Source organism: Taudactylus pleione, unplaced genomic scaffold (genome assembly GCF_031769625.1).
Source record: "Taudactylus pleione unplaced genomic scaffold, aTauple2 ptg000394l, whole genome shotgun sequence".
Taxonomy (NCBI): Eukaryota; Metazoa; Chordata; class Amphibia; order Anura; family Myobatrachidae; genus Taudactylus; species Taudactylus pleione.
The window spans coordinates 717576-743403 of NW_028284795.1; the positions used below are offsets into that span (position 1 = coordinate 717576).

A 25828-nucleotide genomic window follows, 5' to 3' on the forward strand; every position below is an offset into this window, starting at 1 on the left:
CTGCTGCTGCTGCTCTGTCAGAGCCGGCACAGGGAGTCCGGATCTGTGTGTGAGTGGCTGCTGCTGCTGCTGCTCTGTCACAGCCGGCACTGGGAGTCTGGATCTGTGTGTGTGAGTGACTGCTGCTGTTGCTCTGTCACAGCCGGCACTGGGAGTCTGGATCTGTGTGTGTGAGTGACTGCTGCTGCTCTGTCACAGCCGGCACTGGGAGTCTGGATCTGTGTGTGTGAGTGACTGCTGCTGCTCTGTCACAGCCGGCACTGGGAGTCTGGATCTGTGTGTGTGAGTGACTGCTGCTGCTGCTGCTGCTGCTCTGTCACAGCCGGCACTGGGAGTCTGGATCTGTGTGTGTGAGTGACTGCTGCTGTTGCTCTGTCACAGCCGGCACTGGGAGTCTGGATCTGTGTGTGTGAGTGACTGCTGCTGCTGCTCTGTCACAGCCGGCACTGGGAGTCTGGATCTGTGTGTGTGAGTGACTGCTGCTGCTGCTGCTCTGTCACAGCCGGCACTGGGAGTCCGGATCTGTGTGTGTGAGTGACTGCTGCTGCTGCTCTGTCACAGCCGGCACTGGGAGTCTGGGTCTGTGTGTGTGTGTGAGTGACTGCTGCTGCTGCTCTGTCACAGCCGGCACTGGGAGTCTGGATCTGTGTGTGTGAGTGACTGCTGCTGCTGATCTGTCAAAGCTGGCACTGGGAGACTGGATCTGTGTGTGAGTGACTGCTGCTGCTGCTGCTCTGTCACAGCCGGCACTGGGAGTCTGGATCTGTGTGTGTGAGTGACTGCTGCTGCTCTGTCACAGCCGGAACTGGGAGTCTGGGTCTGTGTGTGTGAGTGACTGCTGCTCTGTCACAGCCGGCACTGGGAGTCCGGATCTGTGTGTGTGAGTGACTGCTGCTGTTGCTCTGTCACAGCCGGCACTGGGAGTCTGGATCTGTGTGTGTGAGTGACTGCTGCTGCTGCTCTGTCACAGCCGGCACTGGGAGTCTGGATCTGTGTGTGTGAGTGACTGCTGCTGCTGCTGCTCTGTCACAGCCGGCACTGGGAGTCCGGATCTGTGTGTGTGAGTGACTGCTGCTGCTGCTCTGTCACAGCCGGCACTGGGAGTCTGGGTCTGTGTGTGTGAGTGACTGCTGCTGCTGCTCTGTCACAGCCGGCACTGGGAGTATGGATCTGTGTGTGTGAGTGACTGCTGCTGCTGATCTGTCACAGCTGGCACTGGGAGACTGGATCTGTGTGTGAGTGACTGCTGCTGCTGCTGCTCTGTAACAGCCGGCACTGGGAGTCTGGATCTGTGTGTGTGAGTGACTGCTGCTGCTCTGTCACAGCCGGAACTGGGAGTCTGGGTCTGTGTGTGTGAGTGACTGCTGCTCTGTCACAGCCGGCACTGGGAGTCCGGATCTGTGTGTGTGAGTGACTGCTGCTGCTGCTCTGTCACAGCCGGCACAGGGAGTCTGGGTCTGTGTGTGTGAGTGACTGCTGCTGCTGCTCTGTCACAGCCGGCACTGGGAGTCTGGATCTGTGTGTGTGAGTGACTGCTGCTGCTGCTCTGTCACAGCTGGCACTGGGAGTCTGGATCTGTGTGTGAGTGACTGCTGCTGCTGCTGCTCTGTCACAGCCGGCACTGGGAGTCCGGATCTGTGTGTGTGAGTGACTGCTGCTGCTGCTCTGTCACAGCCGGCACAGGGAGTCTGGATCTGTGTGTGTGAGTGACTGCTGCTGCTGCTCTGTCACAGCCGGCACTGGGAGTCTGGATCTGTGTGTGTGAGTGACTGCTGCTGCTGCTCTGTCACAGCCGGCATTGGGAGTCTGGATCTGTGTGTGTGAGTGACTGCTGCTGCTGCTCTGTCACAGCCGGCACTGGGAGTCTGGATCTGTGTGTGAGTAACTGCTGCTGCTGCTGCTCTGTCCAGGCCGGCACTGGGAGTCTGGGTCTGTGTGTGTGAGTGACTGCTGCTGCTGCTCTGTCACAGCCGGCACTGGGAGTCTGGATCTGTGTGTGTGAGTGACTGCTGCTGCTGCTGCTCTGTCACAGCCGGCACTGGGAGTCTGGATCTGTGTGTGTGAGTGACTGCTGCTGCTGCTCTGTCACAGCCGGCACTGGGAGTATGGATCTGTTTGTTTGAGTGACTGCTGCTGCTGCTCTGTCACAGCTGGCACTGGGAGTCTGGATCTGTGTGTGTGAGTGACTGCTGCTGCTGCTCTGTCACAGCCGGCACTGGGAGTCTGGATCTGTGTGTGTGAGTGACTGCTGCTGCTGCTCTGTCACAGCCGGCACTGGGAGTCTGGATCTGTGTGTGTGAGTGACTGCTGCTGCTGCTCTGTCACAGCCGGCACTGGGAGTCTGGGTCTGTGTGTGTGAGTGACTGCTGCTGCTACTCTGTCACAGCCGGCACAGGGAGTCTGGGTCTGTGTGTGTGTGTGAGTGACTGCTGCTGCTCTGTCACAGCCGGCACTGGGAGTCTGGATCTGTGTGTGTGAGTGACTGCTGCTGCTGCTCTGTCACAGCCGGCACTGGGAGTCTGGATCTGTGTGTGTGAGTGACTGCTGCTGCTGCTCTGTCACAGCCGGCACTGGGAGTCTGGATCTGTGTGTGTGAGTGACTGCTGCTGCTGCTCTGTCACAGCCGGCACTGGGAGTCTGGGTCTGTGTGTGTGAGTGACTGCTGCTGCTACTCTGTCACAGCCGGCACAGGGAGTCTGGGTCTGTGTGTGTGTGAGTGACTGCTGCTGCTCTGTCACAGCCGGCACTGGGAGTCTGGATCTGTGTGTGTGAGTGACTGCTGCTGCTGCTCTGTCACAGCCGGCACTGGGAGTCCGGATCTGTGTGTGTGAGTGACTGCTGCTGCTGCTCTGTCACAGCCGGCACTGGGAGTCTGGATCTGTGTGTGTGAGTGACTGCTGCTGCTGCTCTGTCACAGCCGGCACTGGGAGTCTGGATCTGTGTGTGTGAGTGACTGCTGCTGCTGCTCTGTCACAGCCGGCACTGGGAGTCTGGGTCTGTGTGTGTGAGTGACTGCTGCTGCTGCTCTGTCACAGCCGGCACAGGGAGTCTGGGTCTGTGTGTGTGAGTGACTGCTGCTGCTCTGTCACAGCCGGCACTGGGAGTCTGGATCTGTGTGTGTGAGTGACTGCTGCTGCTGCTCTGTCACAGCCGGCACTGGGAGTCTGGATCTGTGTGTGTGAGTGACTGCTGCTGCTGCTCTGTCACAGCCGGCACTGGGAGTCTGGATCTGTGTGTGTGAGTGACTGCTGCTGCTGCTCTGTCACAGCTGGCACTGGGAGTCTGGATCTGTGTGTGAGTGACTGCTGCTGCTGCTCTGTCACAGCCGGCACTGGGAGTCTGGATCTGTGTGTGAGTGACTGCTGCTGCTGCTCTGTCACAGCCGGCACTGGGAGTCTGGATCTGTGTGTGTGAGTGACTGCTGCTGCTGCTCTGTCACAGCCGGCACCGGGAGTCTGGATCTGTGTGTGAGTGACTGCTGCTGTTGCTCTGTCACAGCCGGCACTGGGAATCTGGATCTGTGTGTGTGAATGACTGCTGCTGCTGCTGCTCTGTCACAGCCGGCACTGGGAGTCTGGATCTGTGTGTGTGAGTGACTGCTGCTGCTGCTCTGTCACAGCCGGCACTGGGAGTCTGGATCTGTGTGTGTGAGTGACTGCTGCTGCTGCTCTGTCACAGCTGGCAATGGGAGTCTGGATTTGTGTGTGAGTGACTGCTGCTGCTGCTGCTCTGTCACAGCCGGCACTGGGAGTCTGGGTCTGTGTGTGTGAGTGACTGCTGCTGCTGCTCTGTCAGAGCCGGCACTGGGAGTCTGGGTCTATGTGTGTGAGTAACTGCTGCTCTGTCACAGCCGGCACTGGGAGTCTGGGTCTGTGTGTGTGAGTGACTGCTGCTGCTGCTCTGTCACAGCTGGCACTGGGAGTCTGGATCTGTGTGTGAGTGACTGCTGCTACTGCTCTTTCACAGCCGGCACTGGGAGTCTGGATCTGTGTGTGTGAGTGACTGCTGCTGCTCTGTCACAGCTGGCAATGGGAGTCTGGATTTGTGTGTGAGTGACTGCTGCTGCTGCTGCTCTGTCACAGCCGGCACTGGGAGTCTGGGTCTGTGTGTGTGAGTGACTGCTGCTGCTGCTCTGTCACAGCCGGCACTGGGAGTCTGGATCTGTGTGTGTGAGTGACTGCTGCTGCTGCTCTGTCACAGCTGGCACTGGGAGTCTGGATCTGTGTGTGAGTGACTGCTGCTGCTGCTGCTCTGTCACAGCCGGCACTGGGAGTCCGGATCTGTGTGTGTGAGTGACTGCTGCTGCTGCTCTGTCACAGCCGGCACAGGGAGTCTGGATCTGTGTGTGTGAGTGACTGCTGCTGCTGCTCTGTCACAGCCGGCACTGGGAGTCTGGATCTGTGTGTGTGAGTGACTGCTGCTGCTGCTCTGTCACAGCCGGCATTGGGAGTCTGGATCTGTGTGTGTGAGTGACTGCTGCTGCTGCTCTGTCACAGGCGGCACTGGAAGTCTGGATCTGTGTGTGAGTGACTGCTGCTGCTGCTGCTCTGTCCAGGCCGGCACTGGGAGTCTGGGTCTGTGTGTGTGAGTGACTGCTGCTGCTGCTCTGTCACAGCCGGCACTGGGAGTCTGGATCTGTGTGTGAGTGACTGCTGCTGCTGCTGCTCTGTCACAGCCGGCACTGGGAGTCTGGATCTGTGTGTGTGAGTGACTGCTGCTGCTGCTCTGTCACAGCCGGCACTGGGAGTATGGATCTGTGTGTGTGAGTGACTGCTGCTGCTGCTCTGTCACAGCTGGCACTGGGAGTCTGGATCTGTGTGTGAGTGACTGCTGCTGCTGCTCTGTCACAGCCGGCACTGGGAGTCTGGATCTGTGTGTGAGTGACTGCTGCTGCTGCTCTGTCACAGCCGGCACTGGGAGTCCGGATCTGTGTGTGTGAGTGACTGCTGCTGCTGCTCTGTCACAGCCGACACTGGGAGTCCGGATCTGTGTGTGTGAGTGACTGCTGCTGCTGCTCTGTCACAGCCGGCACTGGGAGTCTGGATCTGTGTGTGTGAGTGACTGCTGCTGCTGCTCTGTCACAGCCGGCACTGGGAGTCTGGATCTGTGTGTGTGAGTGACTGCTGCTGCTGCTCTGTCACAGCCGGCACTGGGAGTCTGGGTCTGTGTGTGTGAGTGACTGCTGCTGCTACTCTGTCACAGCCGGCACAGGGAGTCTGGGTCTGTGTGTGTGTGTGAGTGACTGCTGCTGCTCTGTCACAGCCGGCACTGGGAGTCTGGATCTGTGTGTGTGAGTGACTGCTGCTGCTGCTCTGTCACAGCCGGCACTGGGAGTCTGGATCTGTGTGTGTGAGTGACTGCTGCTGCTGCTCTGTCACAGCTGGCACTGGGAGTCTGGATCTGTGTGTGAGTGACTGCTGCTGCTGCTCTGTCACAGCCGGCACTGGGAGTCTGGATCTGTGTGTGAGTGACTGCTGCTGCTGCTCTGTCACAGCCGGCACTGGGAGTCTGGATCTGTGTGTGTGAGTGACTGCTGCTGCTGCTCTGTCACAGCCGGCACCGGGAGTCTGGATCTGTGTGTGAGTGACTGCTGCTGTTGCTCTGTCACAGCCGGCACTGGGAATCTGGATCTGTGTGTGTGAATGACTGCTGCTGCTGCTGCTGCTGCTGCTGCTGCTGCTCTGTCACAGCCGGCACTGGGAGTCTGGATCTGTGTGTGTGAGTGACTGCTGCTGCTGCTCTGTCACAGCCGGCACTGGGAGTCTGGATCTGTGTGTGTGAGTGACTGCTGCTGCTGCTCTGTCACAGCTGGCAATGGGAGTCTGGATTTGTGTGTGAGTGACTGCTGCTGCTGCTGCTCTGTCACAGCCGGCACTGGGAGTCTGGGTCTGTGTGTGTGAGTGACTGCTGCTGCTGCTCTGTCAGAGCCGGCACTGGGAGTCTGGGTCTATGTGTGTGAGTAACTGCTGCTCTGTCACAGCCGGCACTGGGAGTCTGGGTCTGTGTGTGTGAGTGACTGCTGCTGCTGCTCTGTCACAGCTGGCACTGGGAGTCTGGATCTGTGTGTGAGTGACTGCTGCTACTGCTCTTTCACAGCCGGCACTGGGAGTCTGGATCTGTGTGTGTGAGTGACTGCTGCTGCTCTGTCACAGCCGGCACAGGGAGTCTGGATCTGTGTGTGTGAGTGACTGCTGCTGCTGCTGCTCTGTCACAGCCAGCACTGGGAGTCTGGATCTGTGTGTGTGAGTGACTGCTGCTGCTCTGTCACAGCCGGCACTGGGAGTCTGGATCTGTGTGTGTGAGTGACTGCTGCTGCTCTGTCACAGCCGGCACTGGGAGTCCAGATCTGTGTGTGTGAGTGACTGCTGCTGCTGCTCTGTCACAGCCGGCACTGGGAGTCTGGATCTGTGTGTGTGAGTGACTGCTGCTGCTGCTCTGTCACAGCCGGCACTGGGAGTCTGGATCTGTGTGTGTGAGTGACTGCTGCTGCTGCTCTGTCACAGCTGGCACTGGGAGTTTGGATCTGTGTGTGAGTGACTGCTGCTGCTGCTCTGTCACAGCCGGCACTGGGAGTCTGGGTCTGTGTGTGTGAGTGACTGCTGCTGCTGCTCTGTCACAGCCGGCACTGGGAGTCTGGATCTGTGTGTGTGAGTGACTGCTGCTGCTGCTCTGTCACAGCCGGCACTGGGAGTCTGGATCTGTGTGTGTGAGTGACTGCTGCTGCTGCAGCACCAGGGCTGCTCACTGACTGGCTCTCACTGTCTCAGAGAGCCAATCAGAGCTAGCACAGAGGGGAATGAGGGAGGAACTGAGGGTCATGTCTGAGGCAGTGAGAGAGAGAGCCTCCAACGATCCCAGCAGCATGAGCCATGGGGATCATCACATGTAGAGACACAGCACACAGCAGCCAGGGGAGGCAGAGGCACAGCACACAGCAACCAGAGGAGGCAGAGGCACGGCATACAGCAGCCAGGGGAGGCAGAGCTTTTAGTATTTAAAGAAAAGAAGCCACCATCACAACACCATTGAATAATTACCATTCGATGGCAGCAAACATCGTAATGTTGCCAACGAATGAAAAACATTGATGGTCTGCAAACATCGATCATCGATGTCCATCCCTACTCCATGGCTAAGCACGTCTCTGCACCCCCCCCAACCCCAACATGCCCTCAGCTTCTGTATCCAACGTGCGAACACCCCATTGCCATGAAGTTACGCCCACTCAGTCACAAATGGGACTGCGCACATCTCTGAGCTGCCCGTAGATGTGTACGCAGTGCGAATACCTGCAGGATCAGTCTGCGTTGAGCTCTGAAGCTGTGGGGAAGACACAAGGAGTAGGCAGAGCTGGGGAGAGAGAGCAGGGGACAGCTGAGATTACAGGGAGAGACCCAGGATGAGGTACCAGCGGAACATTGTGATCCTCGCGGATACAGTCCCGGATTCTCTCTGCGGAGCCGCGGTATATGATGTCTCTCACGACCCCCTGTAACAGAGACGAGGACACTCTGAGACCTGACTTCACCGTCTGTAACTAAATCAAACATAGTAATGGCGATCTCCACCTACCGACTCGTCTGACAGGTACACTCCATGCTTCCTGGCATACTCTGGGCTTCCTGGCAGAGAGATGACGCGGGCTCCCCTAAACTGTGCCCAGTTCATTCCTGCAAATCCCAAGGTATAACACACGTCAGGGTTATGTAGTAAGAGGCTGCCATGAAGGACAATGTGGGATCCAAAGTGAGGGAAAGAGGCAGAGTGAAAGGAGACTGAAAGCAATCAGAGGATGGAAACACAGAGGCTGGAGAGAGGCTGGAAAGTCTACCGCCAACGAGGAGGCTGGAGAGAAGCAGGAAAATCTACCGCCAACGAGAAGGGAGGCTGGAGAGAGGCAGAAAAATCTACCGCCACTGAGAAGGCTGGAGAGAAGTAGGAATATCTACCGCCAACGAGGAGGCTGGAGAGAGGCTGGAAAATCTACCGCCAACGAGAAGGGAGGCTGGAGAGAGGCAGAAAAATGTACCGCCAACGAGAAGGCTGGAGAGAAGCAGGAAAGTCTACCGCCAACGAGAAGGGAGGCTGGAGAGAGGCAGAAAAATCTACCACCAATGAGAAGGGAGGCTGGAGAAAGGCAGAAAAATCTACCGCCAACGAGAAGGCTGGAGAGAAGCAGGAAAGTCTACCGCCAACGAGAAGGGAGGCTGGAGAGAGGCAGAAAAATCTACCGCCAACGAGAAGGCTGGAGAGAAGCAGGAAAGTCTACCGCCAACGAGAAGGGAGGCTGGAGAGAGGCAGAAAAATCTACCGCCAACGAGAAGGGAGGCTGGAGAGAGGCAGAACAATCTACCGCCAACGAGAAGGGAGGCTGGAGAGAGGCAGGAAAATCTACCACCAATGAGAAGGGAGGCTGGAGAGAGGCAGAAAAATCTACCGCCAACGAGAAGGGAGGCTGGAGAGAGGCAGAACAATCTACCGCCAATGAGAAGGGAGGCTGGAGAGAGGCAGGAAAATCTACCACCAACGAGAAGGGAGGCTGGAGAGAGGCAGAAAAATGTACCGCCAACGAGAAGGCTGGAGAGAAGCAGGAAAGTCTACCGCCAACGAGAAGGGAGGCTGGAGAGAGGCAGAAAAATCTACCGCCAACGAGAAGGCTGGAGAGAAGCAGGAAAGTCTACCGCCAATGAGAAGGGAGGCTGGAGAGAGGCAGAAAAATGTACCGCCAACGAGAAGGGAGGCTGGAGAGAGGCAGAACAATCTACCGCCAATGAGAAGGGAGGCTGGAGAGAGGCAGGAAAATCTACCACCAACGAGAAGGGAGGCTGGAGAGAGGCAGAAAAATGTACCGCCAACGAGAAGGCTGGAGAGAAGCAGGAAAGTCTACCGCCAACGAGAAGGGAGGCTGGAGAGAGGCAGAAAAATCTACCGCCAACGAGAAGGCTGGAGAGAAGCAGGAAAGTCTACCGCCAACAAGAAGGGAGGCTGGAGAGAGGCAGAAAAATCTACCGCCAACGAGAAGGGAGGCTGGAGAGAGGCAGAACAATCTACCGCCAATGAGAAGGGAGGCTGGAGAGAGGCAAGAAAATCTACCACCAACGAGAAGGGAGGCTGGAGAGAGGCAGAACAATCTACCGCCAACGAGAAGGGAGGCTGGAGAGAGGCAGGAAAATCTACCACCAACGAGAAGGGAGGCTGGAGAGAGGCAGAACAATATACCGCCAATGAGAAGGGAGGCTGGAGAGAGGCAGGAAAATCTACCACCAACGAGAAGGGAGGCTGGAGAGAGGCAGAACAATATACCGCCAATGAGAAGGGAGGCTGGAGAAAGACAGAACAATCTACCACCAACGAGAATGGAGGCTGGAGAGAGGCAGAACAATATACCGCCAATGAGAAGGGAGGCTGGAGAGAGGCAGGAAAATCTACCACCAATGAGAAGGGAGGCTGGAGAAAGACAGAACAATCTACCACCAACGAGAAGGGAGGCTGGAGAGAGGCAGAACAATCTACCACCAACGAGAAGGGAGGCTGGAGAGAGGCAGGAAAATCTACCGCCAACGAGAACAGAGGCTGGAGAGAGGCAGGAAAATCTACCACCAATGAGAAGGGAGGCTGGAGAGAGGCAGAAAAATCTACCACTAATGAGAAGGGAGGCTGGAGAAAGACAGAACAAAGACAGAACAATCTACCACCAACGAGAAGGGAGGCTGGAGAGAGGCAGAACAATCTACCACCAACGAGAAGTGGGGCTGGAGAGAGGCAGAAAAATCTGCTTCCAACGAGAAGGGAGGCTGGAGACAGACAGGAAAATCTATCACCACTGAGAAGGGAGGCTGGAGAGAGGCAGGAAAATCTATGTCACGTCCTGACACTGGGTATCCTCAGTTAGAGGTCTACGAGCCAGGGGGTTAGGGTGACCAGGAAGCAGCAAATGGGGTGGCTGTGTATATGTCTTTCTCAGGCGTTGGCGAGACCTGACCTGAGGCACGGAGCAGGTCGCAGCCCTCAGGCCAGGTACCTGGGAATAGCGAGAAGACAGAACAATAGGACACAGAAACGGGTGACTTAGAAGAAGAGATGCGTACACCAGTTGGCACTGTGGATAGTACTGGAGATTTGTAAGCTGAGGATCTAGACGCAGGTATGCACCGTGGGTAGTACGGAGGATCCAGGCGCAGGTATGCACCGTGGGCAGTACAGAGGATCCAGACGCAGGTATGCACCGTGGGTAGTACGGAGGATCCAGACGCAGGTATGCACCGTGGGTGGTACGGAGGATCCAGGCGCAGGTATGCACCATGGGCAGTACAGAGGATCCAGACGCAGGTATGCACCGTGGGCAGTACGGAGGATCCAGGCGCAGGTATGCACCATGGGTGGTACGGAGGATCCAGGCGCAGGTATGCACCGTGGGTGGTACAGAGGATCCAGATGCAGGAATGCACCATGGGCAGTACAGAGGATCCAGGCGCAGGTATGCACCGTGGGCAGTACGGAGGATCCAGACGCAGGTATGCACCATGGGTAGTACGGAGGATCCAGGCGCAGGTATGCACCATGGGTAGTACAGAGGATCCAGGCGCAGGTATGCACCGTGGGTGGTACGGAGGATCCAGATGCAGGAATGCGCTATGGGCAGTACAGAGGATCCAGACGCAGGAATGCACTATGGGCAGTACAGAGGATCCAGATGCAGGAATGCGCTATGGGCAGTACAGAGGATCCAGACGCAGGAATGCACTATGGGCAGTACAGAGGATCCAGACGCAGGTATGCACCGTGGGCAGTACAGAGGATCCAGACGCAGGAATGCGCTATGGGCAGTACAGAGGATCAAGACGCAGGAATGCGCTATGGGCAGTACAGAGGATCCAGACGCAGGAAAGTATCACCAGCGAGGAGGGAGGCGAAGAGGCAAGGTGCAGGAAAGTATTGCCAGCGAGGTGCGGAATAGTGACCGGAGGCACAGATAGAGGAATTTGCTACAAATGGGAAGCCAGGGAGGCTGGCAGGAAGGCCCACAGACAGTGTGAAGGCAGAAAAGGACGAGGGAGGCCAGTATGAGGAGAGATGGAGGGAGGGAAGAGAGATACGGAGGTTGGCGGTGAGGAGGGAAGACAACAGGGATGTCGGTGGTAAGGAGGGATGTAAGGAGGAAGGAAGGGAAAGGAGAGAGGGATGTCGGTGGCGAGGAGGGATGGAAGGAGGAAGGAAGGGAAAGGAGACAGGGATGTCAGTGGTAAGGCGATATTGAAGGGGGAAGGAAAGAAGAGAGGGATGAATGTGGTAAGGAAGGATGGAAGGAGGAAGAAAGGGAATGGAGACAGGGGAGTCAGTGGTAAGGAGGGATGGAAGGGGGAAGGAAGGGAAAGGAGACAGGGATGTCAGTGGTAAGGAGGGATGGAAGGGGGAAGGAAGGGAATGGAGAGAGGGATGTCAGTGGTAAGGAGGGATGGAAGGGGGAAGGAAGTCGGTGGTAAGGGATGTCGGTGGTAAGGAGGGATGGAAGGAGGAAGGAAGGGAATGGAGAGAGGGATGTCAGTGGTAAGGAGGGATGGAAGGGGGAAGGAAGTTGGTGGTAAGGAATGTCGGTGGTAAGGAGGGATGGAAGGAGGAAGGAAGGGAAAGGAGACAGGGATGTCGGTGGCGAGGAGGGATGAAAGGAGGAAGAAAGGGAATGGAGAGAGGGATGTCAGTGGTAAGGAGGGATGGAAGGGGGAAGGAAGTTGGTGGTAAGGGATGTCGGTGGTAAGGAGGGATGGAAGGAGGAAGGAAGGGAATGGAGAGAGGGATGTCAGTGGTAAGGAGGGATGGAAGGGGGAAGGAAGTCGGTGGTAAGGGATGTCGGTGGTAAGGAGGGATGGAAGGAGGAAGGAAGGGAATGGAGACAGGGATGTCGGTGGCGAGGAGGGATGGAAGGAGGAAGGAAGTCGGTGGTAAGTGATGTCGGTGGTAAGGAGGGATGGAAGGAGGAAGGAAGGGAATGGAGAGAGGGATGTCAGTGGTAAGGAGGGATGGAAGGAGGAAGGAAGGGAAAGAAGACAGGGATGTACGTGGAGAGGGGGTAGAAAGGAAGGTAAGGGAGACAGATGTTGGAGGTGAGGAGGGATAGAGGAAGTGAAGGGTGACAGGTAAGTTGATGGTGAGTAGGGAGGGAAAGGAGAGAGATTGCTAATGAGGAGAAATGGTAGAAAGTAGGGAAGCAGGGAGGTTGGTGGTTAGGGTAAGAGGGAGGGAGGAGAGGCAGAGAGGCTGGTAGTGAGGAGGGATGGAAGGAGGAAGGGAAGGAAGGGAGACACAGAGGATGGAGTGCACAGGGTAGGCCGGAGAGGCAGAGCCTCCCCTGTCATACTCCTGAGATCGGATATAAAAATGATTAGAATAATACAATGAAGATATTTATAACTTTTAAACATCTTCTTTGTTTGTTGTAATCATTTTTATAGTTAACACTCACTAGCTGGGACTGGTCACTGAGACTGCAGGGAGATGAAAGATGAGGCAGGAACAGTTCAGCCTCACTTCTATATAGTCAGACACTGCTTGCAGACTTGGGGGCGTGGCCACACTACGGGCAGTAAGCTGCACAGAAAGAGAGCTAATAGAGGCATGCCTCTGATTATTGTGGGCATTCCTTGAGCACTGAAGGTCACCTTAAATGTGTCATGTGACCAGGAAGTGCACTACAAATCGGAGCTCAATTAGCAGCAGCAGCAAGAGAAGACACAGTGATGCAGGTAGGAGAATCAATGGACACTGAAGCTTAGTGTAGTGAGGGGAGAGTAACAGTGAGTAGGGGATGAGGCAGGCTCCCAGCAGTCAGACGCATCTCCATGTGCGCCTCCCAGCCATTGACCTCACCGCACATCACTGATGTAGTGAGGAGGGATGGAAGGGAAGGAAGGAAGACAGGGAGGAAGTGAAGGGAGACGGAGGATGGAGTGACAAGGGATGGAAGGAGGAAGGGAAGGAAGGGAGACAGGGAGGCTGGAGTGAGGAGGGATGGAAGAAGGATGGGAGACAGGGAGGCTGCAGTGACAAGGGATGGAAGGGAAGGAAGGGAGACAGGGAGGATGGAGTAAGGAGGGATGGAAAGAGGAAGGGAAGGAAGGGAGACAGGGAGGCTAGAGTGAGGAGGGATGGAAGGGGGGAAGGATGAAGGGGAAAGGGAAGGAAGGGAGACAGGGAGGCTAGTGAGGAGGGATGGAAGGGGAAAGGGAAGAAGGGAGACAGGGAGGCTGGAGTGACAAGGGTAGGAAGGAAGACAGGGAGGCTACAATGAGGAGGGATGGAAGGAGGAAGGGAAGGAAGGGAGACAGGGAGGCTGGAGTGACAAGGAATGGAAGGAGGAAGGGAAGGAAGGGGAAAGGGAAGAAGGGAGACAGGGAGGCTGGAGTGAGGAGGGATGGAAGGAGGAAGAGAAGGAAGGGGAAAGGGAAGAAGGGAGACGGGAGGCTGGAGTGACAAGGGAAGGAAGGGAGATAGGGAGGAGGGATTGAAGGGGAAAGGGAAGAAGGGAGACAGAGAGGCTGGAGTGACAAGGGAAGGAAGGGAGACGGAGGCTGGAGTGAGGAGGGATGGAAGGGGAAAGGGAAGGAAGGGAGACAGAGAGGCTGGAGTGAGGAGGGAGGAAGGAGGAAGGGAAGGAAGGGAGATAGGGAGGAGGGATTGAAGGGGAAAGGGAAGAAGTGAGACAGAGAGGCTAGAATGAGGAGGGATGGAAGGGGAAAGGGAAAAAGGTAGACAGGGAGGCTGGAGTGACAAGGGAAGGAAGGGAGACAGGGAGGCTGGAGTGAGGAGGGATGGAAGGGGAAAGGGAAGGAAGGGAGATAGGGAGGCTGGAGTGAGGAGGGATGGAAGAGGAAAGGGAAGGAAGGAGACAGAGAGGCTGGAGTGAGGAGGGAGGAAGGGAAGGAAGGGAGACAGGGAGGCTGGAGTGAGGAGGGATGGAAGGGGAAAGGGAAGGAAGGGAGACAGGTAGGCTGGAGTGTGGAGGGATGGAAGGGGAAAGGGAAGGAAGGGAGACAGGCTGGAGTGAGGAGGGATGGAAGGGGAAAGGAAAGGAAGGGAGACAGGGTGGCTAGAATAAGGAGGGAGGAAGGGGAAAGGAAAGGAAGGGAGACAGGGAGGCTGGAGTGAGGAGGGATGGAAGGAGGAAGGGAAGGAAAGGAGACAGGGAGGCTGGAGTGAGGAGGGATGGAAGGAGGATGGGAAGGAAGGGAGACAGGGAGGCTGGAGTGAGGAGGGATGGAAGGGGAAATTAAAGGAAGGGAGACAGGGAGGCTGGAGTGAGGAGGGATGGAAGGGGAAAGGGAAGGAAGGGAGACAGAGAGGCTGGAGTGAGGAGGGATGGAAGGGGAAAGGGAAGGAAGGGAGACAGAGAGGCTGGAGTGAGGAGGGATGGAAGGGGAAAGGGAAGGAAGGGAGACAGAGAGGCTGGAGTGAGGAGGGAGGAAGGGAAGGAAGGGAGACAGGGAGGCTGGAGTGTGGAGGGATGGAAGGGGAAAGGGAAGGAAGGGAGACAGGGAGGCTGGAGTGAGGAGGGATGGAAGGGGAAAGGGAAGGAAGGGAGACAGGGAGGCTGGAGTGACAAGGGAAGGAAGGGAGACAGGGAGGCTAGAATGAGGAGGGATGGAAGGAGAAAGGGAAGGAAGGGAGACGGGGGCTAGAATGAGGAGGGATGGAAGGGGAAAGGGAAGAAGGGAGACAGAGAGGCTGGAGTGACAAGGGAAGGAAGGGAGACAGGGAGGCTGGAGTGAGGAGGGATGGAAGGGGAAAGGGAAGGAAGGGAGATAGGGAGGCTGGAATGAGGAGGGATGGAAGGGTAAAGGGAAGGAAGGGAGACAGAGAGGCTGGAGTGAGGAGGGAGGAAGGAGGAAGGGAAGGAAGGGAGATAGGGAGGAGGGATTGAAGGGGAAAGGGAAGAAGGGAGACAGAGAGGCTAGAATGAGGAGGGATGGAAGGGGAAAGGGAAGAAGGGAGACAGGGAGGCTGGAGTGACAAGGGAAGGAAGGAGACAGAGAGGCTGGAGTGAGGAGGGAGGAAGGAGGAAGGGAAGAAAGGGAGACAGGGAGGCTGGAGTGAGGAGGGATGGAAGGGGAAAGGGAAGTAAGGGAGACAGGGAGGCTGGAGTGTGGAGGGATGGAAGGGGAAAGGGAAGGAAGGGATACAGGCTGGAGTGAGGAGGGATGGAAGGGGAAAGGAAAGGAAGGGAGACAGGGTGGCTAGAATAAGGAGGGAGGAAGGGGAAAGGAAAGGAAGGGAGACAGGGAGGATGGAGTGAGGAGGGATAGAAGGGGAAAGGGAAGGAAGGGAGACAGAGAGGCTGGAGTGAGGAGGGATGGAAGGGGAAAGGGAAGGAAGAAAGACAGAGAGGCTGGAGTGAGGAGGGAGGAAGGGAAGGAAGGGAGACAGGGAGGCTGGAGTGAGGAGGGATGGAAGGGGAAAGGGAAGGAAGGGAGACAGGGAGGCTGGAGTGAGGAGGGATGGAAGGGGAAAGGGTAGGAAGGGAGACAGGGAGGCTGGAGTGACAAGGGAAGGAAGGGAGACAGGGAGGCTAGAATGAGGAGGGATGGAAGGAGGAAGGGAAGGAAGGGAGACGGGGGCTAGAATGAGGAGGGAGGAAGGGGAAAGGAAAGGAAGGGAGACAGGGAGGCTAGAATGAGGAGGGAGGAAGGGGAAAGGAAAGGAAGGGAGACAGGGAGGCTGGAGTGAGGAGGGATGGAAGGAGGAAGGGAAGGAAAGGAGACAGGGAGGCAGGAGTGAGGAGGGATGGAAGGAGGATGGGAAGGAAGGGAGACAGGGAGGCTGGAGTGAGGAGGGATGGAAGGGGAAAGGAAAGGAAGGGAGACAGGGAGGCTGGAGTGAGGAGGGATGGAAGGGGAAAGGGAGATGGGAAGTTGGTGATGAGGGAAGCCAGTAGTGTACAGGGATGGAAGGAGGAAAGAAGGAGAAAGATGATGATGAGGATGGAAAAGAATGAGGGGAAAGATGGATGTGGTGGCAGTGATATGGGAAGGAGGTCAGCCGAATGCAGATGGACATGTAACACCGGGTACTCACGCGGGTTAGAGCGTAGAGACAAAGTCATATCAGTGCTGCAGATCCAGACACCAGGAGGGGAGCCAGGACATAGCTAATCGGGATCCAATATTAGAACATGAAGTTAATAACATTGAGGTGCAATGTACCTATTATTATAGCCCCGCCACCCGAGTATATACTTCAGAGCTGACAATCTAATTGTGGAGCTGCAGCCCAGATGTACACATTACTGGATACATAGAAAAAGTAAAGTATAACTCTAGGAATTGCGCAATTCTGGAGCAGAAATAACCCCCACATACAACACATGTTCTGCACGGCGCACACGCAGTTCACACATCACCTGATGCCTCAACGTGTTCAGCAGACTGTCCAAGTTGCAGGTGACGGATTCTACCAGCACCCGAGGATCCTCCACCGGTAGGACAGTGAAAACGCGACCACAGTCATCAAAAAGGAAATCTCGCCCCTTGCAGAAAACACGGGGTTACCTCGGCAATCAGTGACATGTATAATATTATAATATATTCATGATATATTTCCCACTCACCGTATGAAGGATGACAAGTCGCGCCCCCTGCAGGACATCTGCAGAAACTACCTGCAGGGAAATCACCAGATAACAAGAGTCATAAAAGCTAATATTCAATAAGTAACTAAGGATATCTGCCCATATGTACTATTTGCACCGTGTAGTATGTAATCCTCCTGCATGATAACGTGAGATACATACCATGTACCCAGCACGTGCACTCAGATGTTCCGTGGCCACCAGCAGAGCATTCAGCGAGGCTCCTCCACTCCCTACATGGGTCTGAGGGTCTTCCACTACCAGTATCAAGGTGCCAGCGGGAACAACACCCCGACGCTGTCTGATCTCCAGCTCTAGGAGTGATACAATACAGCGTTCATTACTGATATATGGCACAATGAGACTCTCAGGGTATATAGCGTTACAGTATAGTGATAGTGACAGGTGTACTCTCAGGGTATATAGCGTTACAGTATAGTGAGAGTGCCAGGTGTACTCTCAGGGTATATATAGCGTTACAGTATAGTGATAGTGCCAGGTGTACTCTCAGGGTATATATAGCGTTACAGTATAGTGATAGTGCAAGGTGTACTCTCAGGGTATATAGCGTTACAGTATAGTGATAGTGCCAGGTGTACTCTCAGGGCATATAGCGTTACAGTATAGTGATACTGCCAGGTGTACTCTCAGGGTACATATAGCGTTACAGTATAGTGATAGTGCCAGGTGTACTCTCAGGGTATATATAGCGTTACAGTATAGTGATACTGCCAGGTGTACTCTAAGGGTATATATAGCGTTACAGTATAGTGATAGTGCCAGGTGTACTCTCAGGGTATATATAGCGTTACAGTATAGTGATACTGCCAGGTGTACTCTCAGGGTATATATAGTGTTACAGTATAGTGATACTGCCAGGTGTACTCTCAGGGTATATATAGCGTTACAGTATAGTGATAGTGCCAGGTGTACTCTCAGGGTATATAGCGTTACAGAATAGTGATACTGCCAGGTGTACTCTCAGGGTATATATAGCGTTACAGTATAGTGATACTGCCAGGTGTACTCTCAGGGTATATATAGCATTACAGTATAGTGATAGTGCCAGGTGTACTCTCAGGGTATATAGCGTTACAGTATAGTGATAGTGCCAGGTGTACTCTCAGGGTATATAGCGTTACAGTACAGTGATAGTGCCAGATGTACTCTCAGGGTATATATAGCGTTACAGTATAGTGATACTGCCAGGTGTACTCTCAGGGTATATATAGTGTTACAGTATAGTGATACTGCCAGGTGTACTCTCAGGGTATATATAGCGTTACAGTATAGTGATAGTGCCAGGTGTACTCTCAGGGTATATATAGCGTTACAGTATAGTGATAGTGCCAGGTGTACTCTCAGGGTATATATAGCGTTACAGTATAGTGATAGTGCCAGGTGTACTCTCAGGGTATATATAGCGTTACAGTATAGTGATAGTGCCAGGTGTACTCTCAGGGTATATAGCGTTACAGTATAGAGATACTGCCAGGTGTACTCTCAGGGTATATATAGCGTTACAGTATAGTGATAGTGCCAGGTGTACTCTCAGGGTATATATAGCGTTACAGTATAGTGATAGTGCCAGGTGTACTCTCAGGGTATATAGCGTTACAGTATAGAGATACTGCCAGGTGTACTCTCAGGGTACATATAGCGTTACAGTATAGTGATAGTGCCAGGTGTACTCTCAGGGTATATATAGCGTTATAGTATAGTGATACTGCCAGGTGTACTCTCAGGGTATATATAGTGTTACAGTATAGTGATACTGCCAGGTGTACTCTCAGGGTATATATAGCGTTACAGTATAGTGATAGTGCCAGGTGTACTCTCAGGGTATATAGCGTTACAGAATAGTGATACTGCCAGGTGTACTCTCAGGGTATATATAGCGTTACAGTATAGTGATACTGCCAGGTGTACTCTCAGGGTATATATAGCATTACAGTATAGTGATAGTGCCAGGTGTACTCTCAGGGTATATAGCGTTACAGTATAGTGATAGTGCCAGGTGTACTCTCAGGGTATATAGCGTTACAGTACAGTGATAGTGCCAGATGTACTCTCAGGGTATATATAGCGTTACAGTATAGTGATACTGCCAGGTGTACTCTCAGGGTATATATAGTGTTACAGTATAGTGATACTGCCAGGTGTACTCTCAGGGTATATATAGCGTTACAGTATAGTGATAGTGCCAGGTGTACTCTCAGGGTATATATAGCGTTACAGTATAGTGATAGTGCCAGGTGTACTCTCAGGGTATATATAGCGTTACAGTATAGTGATAGTGCCAGGTGTACTCTCAGGGTATATATAGCGTTACAGTATAGTGATAGTGCCAGGTGTACTCTCAGGGTATATAGCGTTACAGTATAGAGATACTGCCAGGTGTACTCTCAGGGTATATATAGCGTTACAGTATAGTGATAGTGCCAGGTGTACTCTCAGGGTATATATAGCGTTACAGTATAGTGATAGTGCCAGGTGTACTCTCAGGGTATATAGCGTTACAGTATAGAGATACTGCCAGGTGTACTCTCAGGGTACATATAGCGTTACAGTATAGTGATAGTGCCAGGTGTACTCTCAGGGTATATATAGCGTTATAGTATAGTGATACTGCCAGGTGTACTCTAAGGGTATATAGCGTTACAGTATAGTGATACTGCCAGGTGTACTCTCAGGGTATATATAACGTTACAGTATAGTGATAGTGCCAGGTGTACTCTCAGGGTATATATAGCGTTACAGTATAGTGATACTGCCAGGTGTACTCTCAGGGTATATATAGTGTTACAGTATAGTGATAGTGCAAGGTGTACTCTCAGGGTATATATAGCGTTACAGAATAGTGATAGTGCCAGGTGTACTCTCAGGGTATATAACTTTACAGTATAGTGATACTGCCAGGTGTACTCTCAGGGTATATATAACGTTACAGTATAGTGATACTGCCAGGTGTACTCTCAGGGTATATAGCGTTACAGCATAGTGATAGTGCCAGGTGTACTCTCAGGGTATATATAGCGTTACAGTATAGTGATAGTGCCAGGTGTACTCTCAGGGTATATATAGCGTTACAGCATAGTGATAGTGCCAGGTGTACTCTCAGGGTATATAGCGTAACAGTATAGTGATACTGCCAGGTGTACACTCAGGGTATATATAGCGTTACAGTATAGTGATAGTGCCAGGTGTAATCTCAGGGTATATAGCATTACAGTATAGTGATAGTGCCAGGTGTACTCTCAGGGTATATATAGCGTTACAGTATAGTGATAGTGCCAGGTGTACTCTCAGGGTATATAGCGTTACAGTATAGTGATAGTGCCAGGTGTACTCTCAGGGTATATAGCGTTACAGTACAGTGATAGTGCCAGGTGTACTCTCAGGGTATATATAGCGTTACAGTATAGTGATAGTGCCAGGTGTACTCTCAGGGTATATATAGCGTTACAGTATAGTGATAGTGCCAGGTGTACTCTCAGGGTATATATAGCGTTACAGTATAGTGATAGTGCCAGGTGTACTCTCAGGGTATATAGCGTTACAGTATAGTGATAGTGCCAGGTGTACTCTCAGGGTATATATAGCGTTACAATATAGTGATAGTGCCAGGTGTACTCTCAGGGTATATATAGCGTTACAGTATAGTGATAGTGCCAGGTGTACTCTCAGGGTATATAGCGTTACAGTATAGTGATACTGCCAGGTGTACTCTCAGGGTATATAGCGTTACAGTATAGTGAGACTGCCAGGTGTACTCTCAGGGTATATAGCGTTACAGTATAGTGATACTGCCAGGTGTACTCTCAGGGTATATAGCGTTACAGTATAGTGATACTGCCAGGTATACTCTCAGGGTATATATAGCGTTACAGTATAGTGATAGTGCCAGGTGTACTCTCAAGGTATATATAGCGTTACAGTATAGTGATACTGCCAGGTGTACTCTCAGGGTATATAGCGTTACAGTATAGTGAGACTGCCAGGTGTACTCTCAGGGTATATAGCGTTACAGTATAGTGAGACTGCCAGGTGTACTCTCAGGATATATAGCGTTACAGTATAGTGATAGTGCCAGGTGTACTCTCAGGGTATATAGCGTTACAGTATAGTGATAGTGCCAGGTGTACTCTCAGGGTATAGATAGCGTTACAGTATAGTGATAGTGCCAGGTGTACTCTCAGGGTATATATAGCGTTACAGTATAGTGATAGTGCCAGGTGTACTCTCAGGGTATATATAGCGTTACAGTATAGTGATACTGCCAGGTGTACTCTCAGGGTATATATAGCGTTACAGTATAGTGATAGTGCCAGGTGTACTCTCAGGGTATATATAGCGTTACAGTATAGTGATAGTGCCAGGTGTACTCTCAGGGTATATATAGCGTTACAGTATAGTGATACTGCCAGGTGTACTCTCAGGGTATATAGCGTTACAGTATAGTGATAGTGCCAGGTGTACTCTCAGGGTATATAGCGTTACAGTATAGTGATAGTGCCAGGTGTACTCTCAGGGTATATAGCGTTACAGTACAGTGATAGTGCCAGGTGTACTCTCAGGGTATATATAGCGTTACAGTATAGTGATAGTGCCAGGTGTACTCTCAGGGTATATATAGCGTTACAGTATAGTGATAGTGCCAGGTGTACTCTCAGGGTATATATAGCGTTACAGTATAGTGATAGTGCCAGGTGTACTCTCAGGGTATATAGCGTAACAGTATAGTGATACTGCCAGGTGTACTCTCAGGGTATATAGCGTTACAGTATAGTGATAGTGCCAGGTGTACTCTCAGGGTATATAGCGTTACAGTATAGTGATACTGCCAGGTGTACTCTCAGGGTATATAGCGTTACAGTATAGTGATAGTGCCAGGTGTACTCTCAGGGTATATATAGCGTTACAGTATAGTGATACTGCCAGGTGTACTCTCAGGGTATATATAGCGTTACAGTATAGTGATAGTGCCAGGTGTACTCTCAGGGTATATATAGCGTTACAGTATAGTGATACTGCCAGGTATACTCTCAGGGTATGTATAGCGTTACAGTATAGTGATATTGCCAGGTGTACTCTCAAGGTATATATAGCGTTACAGTATAGTGATACTGCCAGGTGTACTCTCAGGGTATATAGCGTTACAGTATAGTGAGACTGCCAGGTGTACTCTCAGGGTATATAGCGTTACAGTATAGTGATAGTGCCAGGTGTACTCTCAGGATATATAGCATTACAGTATAGTGATAGTGCCAGGTGTACTCTCAGGGTATATAGCGTTACAGTATAGTGATAGTGCCAGGTGTACTCTCAGGGTATATATAGCGTTACAGTATAGTGATAGTGCCAGGTGTACTCTCAGGGTATATATAGCGTTACAGTATAGTGATACTGCCAGGTGTACTCTCAGGGTATATATAGCGTTACAGTATAGTGATAGTGCCAAGTGTACTCTCAGGGTATATATAGCGTTACAGTATAGTGATAGTGCCAGGTGTACTCTCAGGGTATATATAGCGTTACAGTATAGTGATAGTGCCAGGTGTACTCTCAGGGTATATAGCATTACAGTATAGTGATACTGCCAGGTGTACTCTCAGGGTATATATAGTGATACTGCCAGGTGTACTCTCAGGGTATATATAGCGTTACAGTATAGTGATAGTGCCAGGTGTACTCTCAGGGTATATATAGCGTTACTGTATAGTGATAGTGCCAGGTGTACTCTCAGGGTATATAGCGTTACAGTATAGTGATACTGCCAGGTGTACTCTCAGGGTATATAGCGTTACAGTATAGTGATAGTGCCAGGTGTACTCTCAGGGTATATATAGCGTTACAGTATAGTGATAGTGCCAGGTGTACTCTCAGGGTATATATAGCGTTACAGTATAGTGATACTGCCAGGTGTACTCTCAGGGTATATATAGCGTTACAGTATAGTGATAGTGCCAGGTGTACTCTCAGGGTATATAGCGTTACAGTATAGTGATACTGCCAGGTGTACTCTCAGGGTATATAGCGATACAGTATAGTGATACTGCCAGGTGTACTCTCAGGGTATATAGCGTTACAGTATAGTGATACTGCCAGGTGTACTCTCAGGGTATATAGCGATACAGTATAGTGATAGTGCCAGGTGTACTCTCAGGGTATATATAGCGTTACAGTATAGTGATACTGCCAGGTGTACTCTCAGGGTATATATAGCGTTACAGTATAGTGATAGTGCCAAGTGTACTCTCAGGGTATATATAGCGTTACAGTATAGTGATAGTGCCAGGTGTACTCTCAGGGTATATATAGCGTTACAGTATAGTGATAGTGCCAGGTGTACTCTCAGGGTATATAGCATTACAGTATAGTGATACTGCCAGGTGTACTCTCAGGGTATATATAGTGATACTGCCAGGTGTACTCTCAGGGTATATATAGCGTTACAGTATAGTGATAGTGCCAGGTGTACTCTCAGGGTATATATAGCGTTACAGTATAGTGATAGTGCCAGGTGTACTCTCAAGGTACATATAGCGTTACAGTATAGTGATACTGCCAGGTGTACTCTCAGGGTATATAGCGTTACAGTATAGTGAGACTGCCAGGTGTACTCTCAGGGTATATAGCGTTACAGTATAGTGATAGTGCCAGGTGTACTCTCAGGATATATAGCATTACAGTATAGTGATAGTGCCAGGTGTACTCTCAGGGTATATAGCGTTACAGTATAGTGATAGTGCCAGGTGTACTCTCAGGGTATATATAGCGTTACAGTATAGTGATAGTGCCAGGTGTACTCTCAGGGTATATATAGCGTTACAGTATAGTGATACTGCCAGGTGTACTCTCAGGGTATATATAGCGTTACAGTATAGTGATAGTGCCAAGTGTACTCTCAGGGTATATATAGCGTTACAGTATAGTGATAGTGCCAGGTGTACTCTCAGGGTATATACAGCGTTACAGTATAGTGATAGTGCCAGGTGTACTCTCAGGGTATATAGAATTACAGTATAGTGATACTGCCAGGTGTACTCTCAGGGTATATATAGTGATAGTGCCAGGTGTACTCTCAGGGTATATATAGCGTTACAGTATAGTGATAGTGCCAGGTGTACTCTCAGGGTATATATAGCGTTACTGTATAGTGATAGTGCCAGGTGTACTCTCAGGGTATATAGCGTTACAGTATAGTGATACTGCCAGGTGTACTCTCAGGGTATATAGCGTTACAGTATAGTGATAGTGCCAGGTGTACTCTCAGGGTATATATAGCGTTACAGTATAGTGATAGTGCCAGGTGTACTCTCAGGGTATATATAGCGGTACAGTATAGTGATACTGCCAGGTGTACTCTCAGGGTATATATAGCGTTACAGTATAGTGATAGTGCCAGGTGTACTCTCAGGGTATATAGCGTTACAGTATAGTGATAGTGCCAGGTGTACTCTCAGGGTATATATAGCGTTACAGTATAGTGATACTGCCAGGTGTACTCTCAGGGTATATATAGCGACACAGTATAGTGATAGTGCCAGGTGTACTCTCAAGGTATATAGCGTTACAGTATAGTGATACTGCCAGGTGTACTCTCAGGGTATATAGCGTTACAGTATAGTGAGACTGCCAGGTGTACTCTCAGGGTATATAGCGTTACAGTATAGTGATACTGCCAGGTGTACTCTCAGGGTATATAGCGATACAGTATAGTGATACTGCCAGGTGTACTCTCAGGGTATATATAGCGTTACAGTATAGTGATAGTGCCAGGTGTACTCTCAGGGTATATATAGCGTTACAGTATAGTGATAGTGCCAGGTGTACTCTCAAGGTATATATAGCGTTACAGTATAGTGATACTGCCAGGTGTACTCTCAGGGTATATAGCGTTACAGTATAGTGAGACTGCCAGGTGTACTCTCAGGGTATATAGCGTTACAGTATAGTGAGACTGCCAGGTGTACTCTCAGGGTATATAGCGTTACAGTATAGTGATACTGCCAGGTGTACTCTCAGGGTATATATAGCGTTACAGTATAGTGATACTGCCAGGTGTACTCTCAGGGTATATATAGTGTTACAGTATAGTGATAGTGCCAGGTGTACTCTCAGGGTATATATAGCGTTACAGTATAGTGATAGTGCCAGGTGTACTCTCAGGGTATATATAGCGTTACAGTATAGTGATTGTGCCAGGTGTACTCTCAGGGTATATATAGCGTTACAGTATAGTGATAGTGCCAGGTGTACTCTCAGGGTATATAGCGTTACAGTATAGTGATACTGGCAGGTGTACTCTCAGGGTATATATAGCGTTACAGTATAGTGATACTGCCAGGTGTACTCTCAGGGTATATAGCGTTACAGTATAGTGATAGTGCCAGGTGTACTCTCAGGGTATATATAGCGTTACAGTATAGTGATACTGCCAGGTGTACACTCAGGGTATATATAGCGTTACAGTATAGTGATAGTGCCAGGTGTACTCTCAGGGTATATATAGCGTTACAGTATAGTGATACTGCCAGGTGTACTCTCAGGGTATATATAGCGTTACAGTATAGTGATAGTGCCAGGTGTACTCTCAGGGTATATATAGCATTACAGTATAGTGATAGTGCCAGGTGTACTCTCAGGGTATATATAGCGTTACAGTATAGTGATACTGCCAGGTGTACTCTCAGGGTATATAGCGTTACAGTATAGTGATAGTGCCAGGTGTACTCTCAGGGTATATATAGCGTTACAGTATAGTGATTGTGCCAGGTGTACTCTCAGGGTATATATAGCGTTACAGTATAGTGATAGTGCCAGGTGTACTCTCAGGGTATATAGCGTTACAGTATAGTGATACTGGCAGGTGTACTCTCAGGGTATATATAGCGTTACAGTATAGTGATACTGCCAGGTGTACTCTCAGGGTATATAGCGTTACAGTATAGTGATAGTGCCAGGTGTACTCTCAGGGTATATATAGCGTTACAGTATAGTGATACTGCCAGGTGTACACTCAGGGTATATATAGCGTTACAGTATAGTGATAGTGCCAGGTGTACTCTCAGGGTATATATAGCGTTACAGTATAGTGATAGTGCCAGGTGTACTCTCAGGGTATATATAGCGTTACAGTATAGTGATAGTGCCAGGTGTACTCTCAGGGTATATATAGCGGTACAGTATAGTGATACTGCCAGGTGT

At 51.4% G+C, this 25828-nt stretch overlaps 1 protein-coding gene across 2 annotated transcripts in view; it reads right to left on the minus strand.

The window, feature by feature from the left end:
* Positions 1-25828, minus strand: part of FCSK (fucose kinase) — a 323733-nt gene that overhangs the window by 284714 nt on the left and 13191 nt on the right. For both annotated transcript variants that reach the window (XM_088446232.1, XM_088446231.1), the window contains exons 3-8: positions 16781-16932; positions 16598-16648; positions 16391-16516; positions 16066-16138; positions 7573-7670; positions 7409-7489 (exon numbers count right to left, since the gene is read on the minus strand). In XM_088446232.1, coding sequence (XP_088302358.1) covers positions 7409-7489; positions 7573-7670; positions 16066-16138; positions 16391-16516; positions 16598-16648; positions 16781-16932 — 581 coding nt within the window. The remainder of the gene's footprint in view (positions 1-7408; positions 7490-7572; positions 7671-16065; positions 16139-16390; positions 16517-16597; positions 16649-16780; positions 16933-25828) is intronic.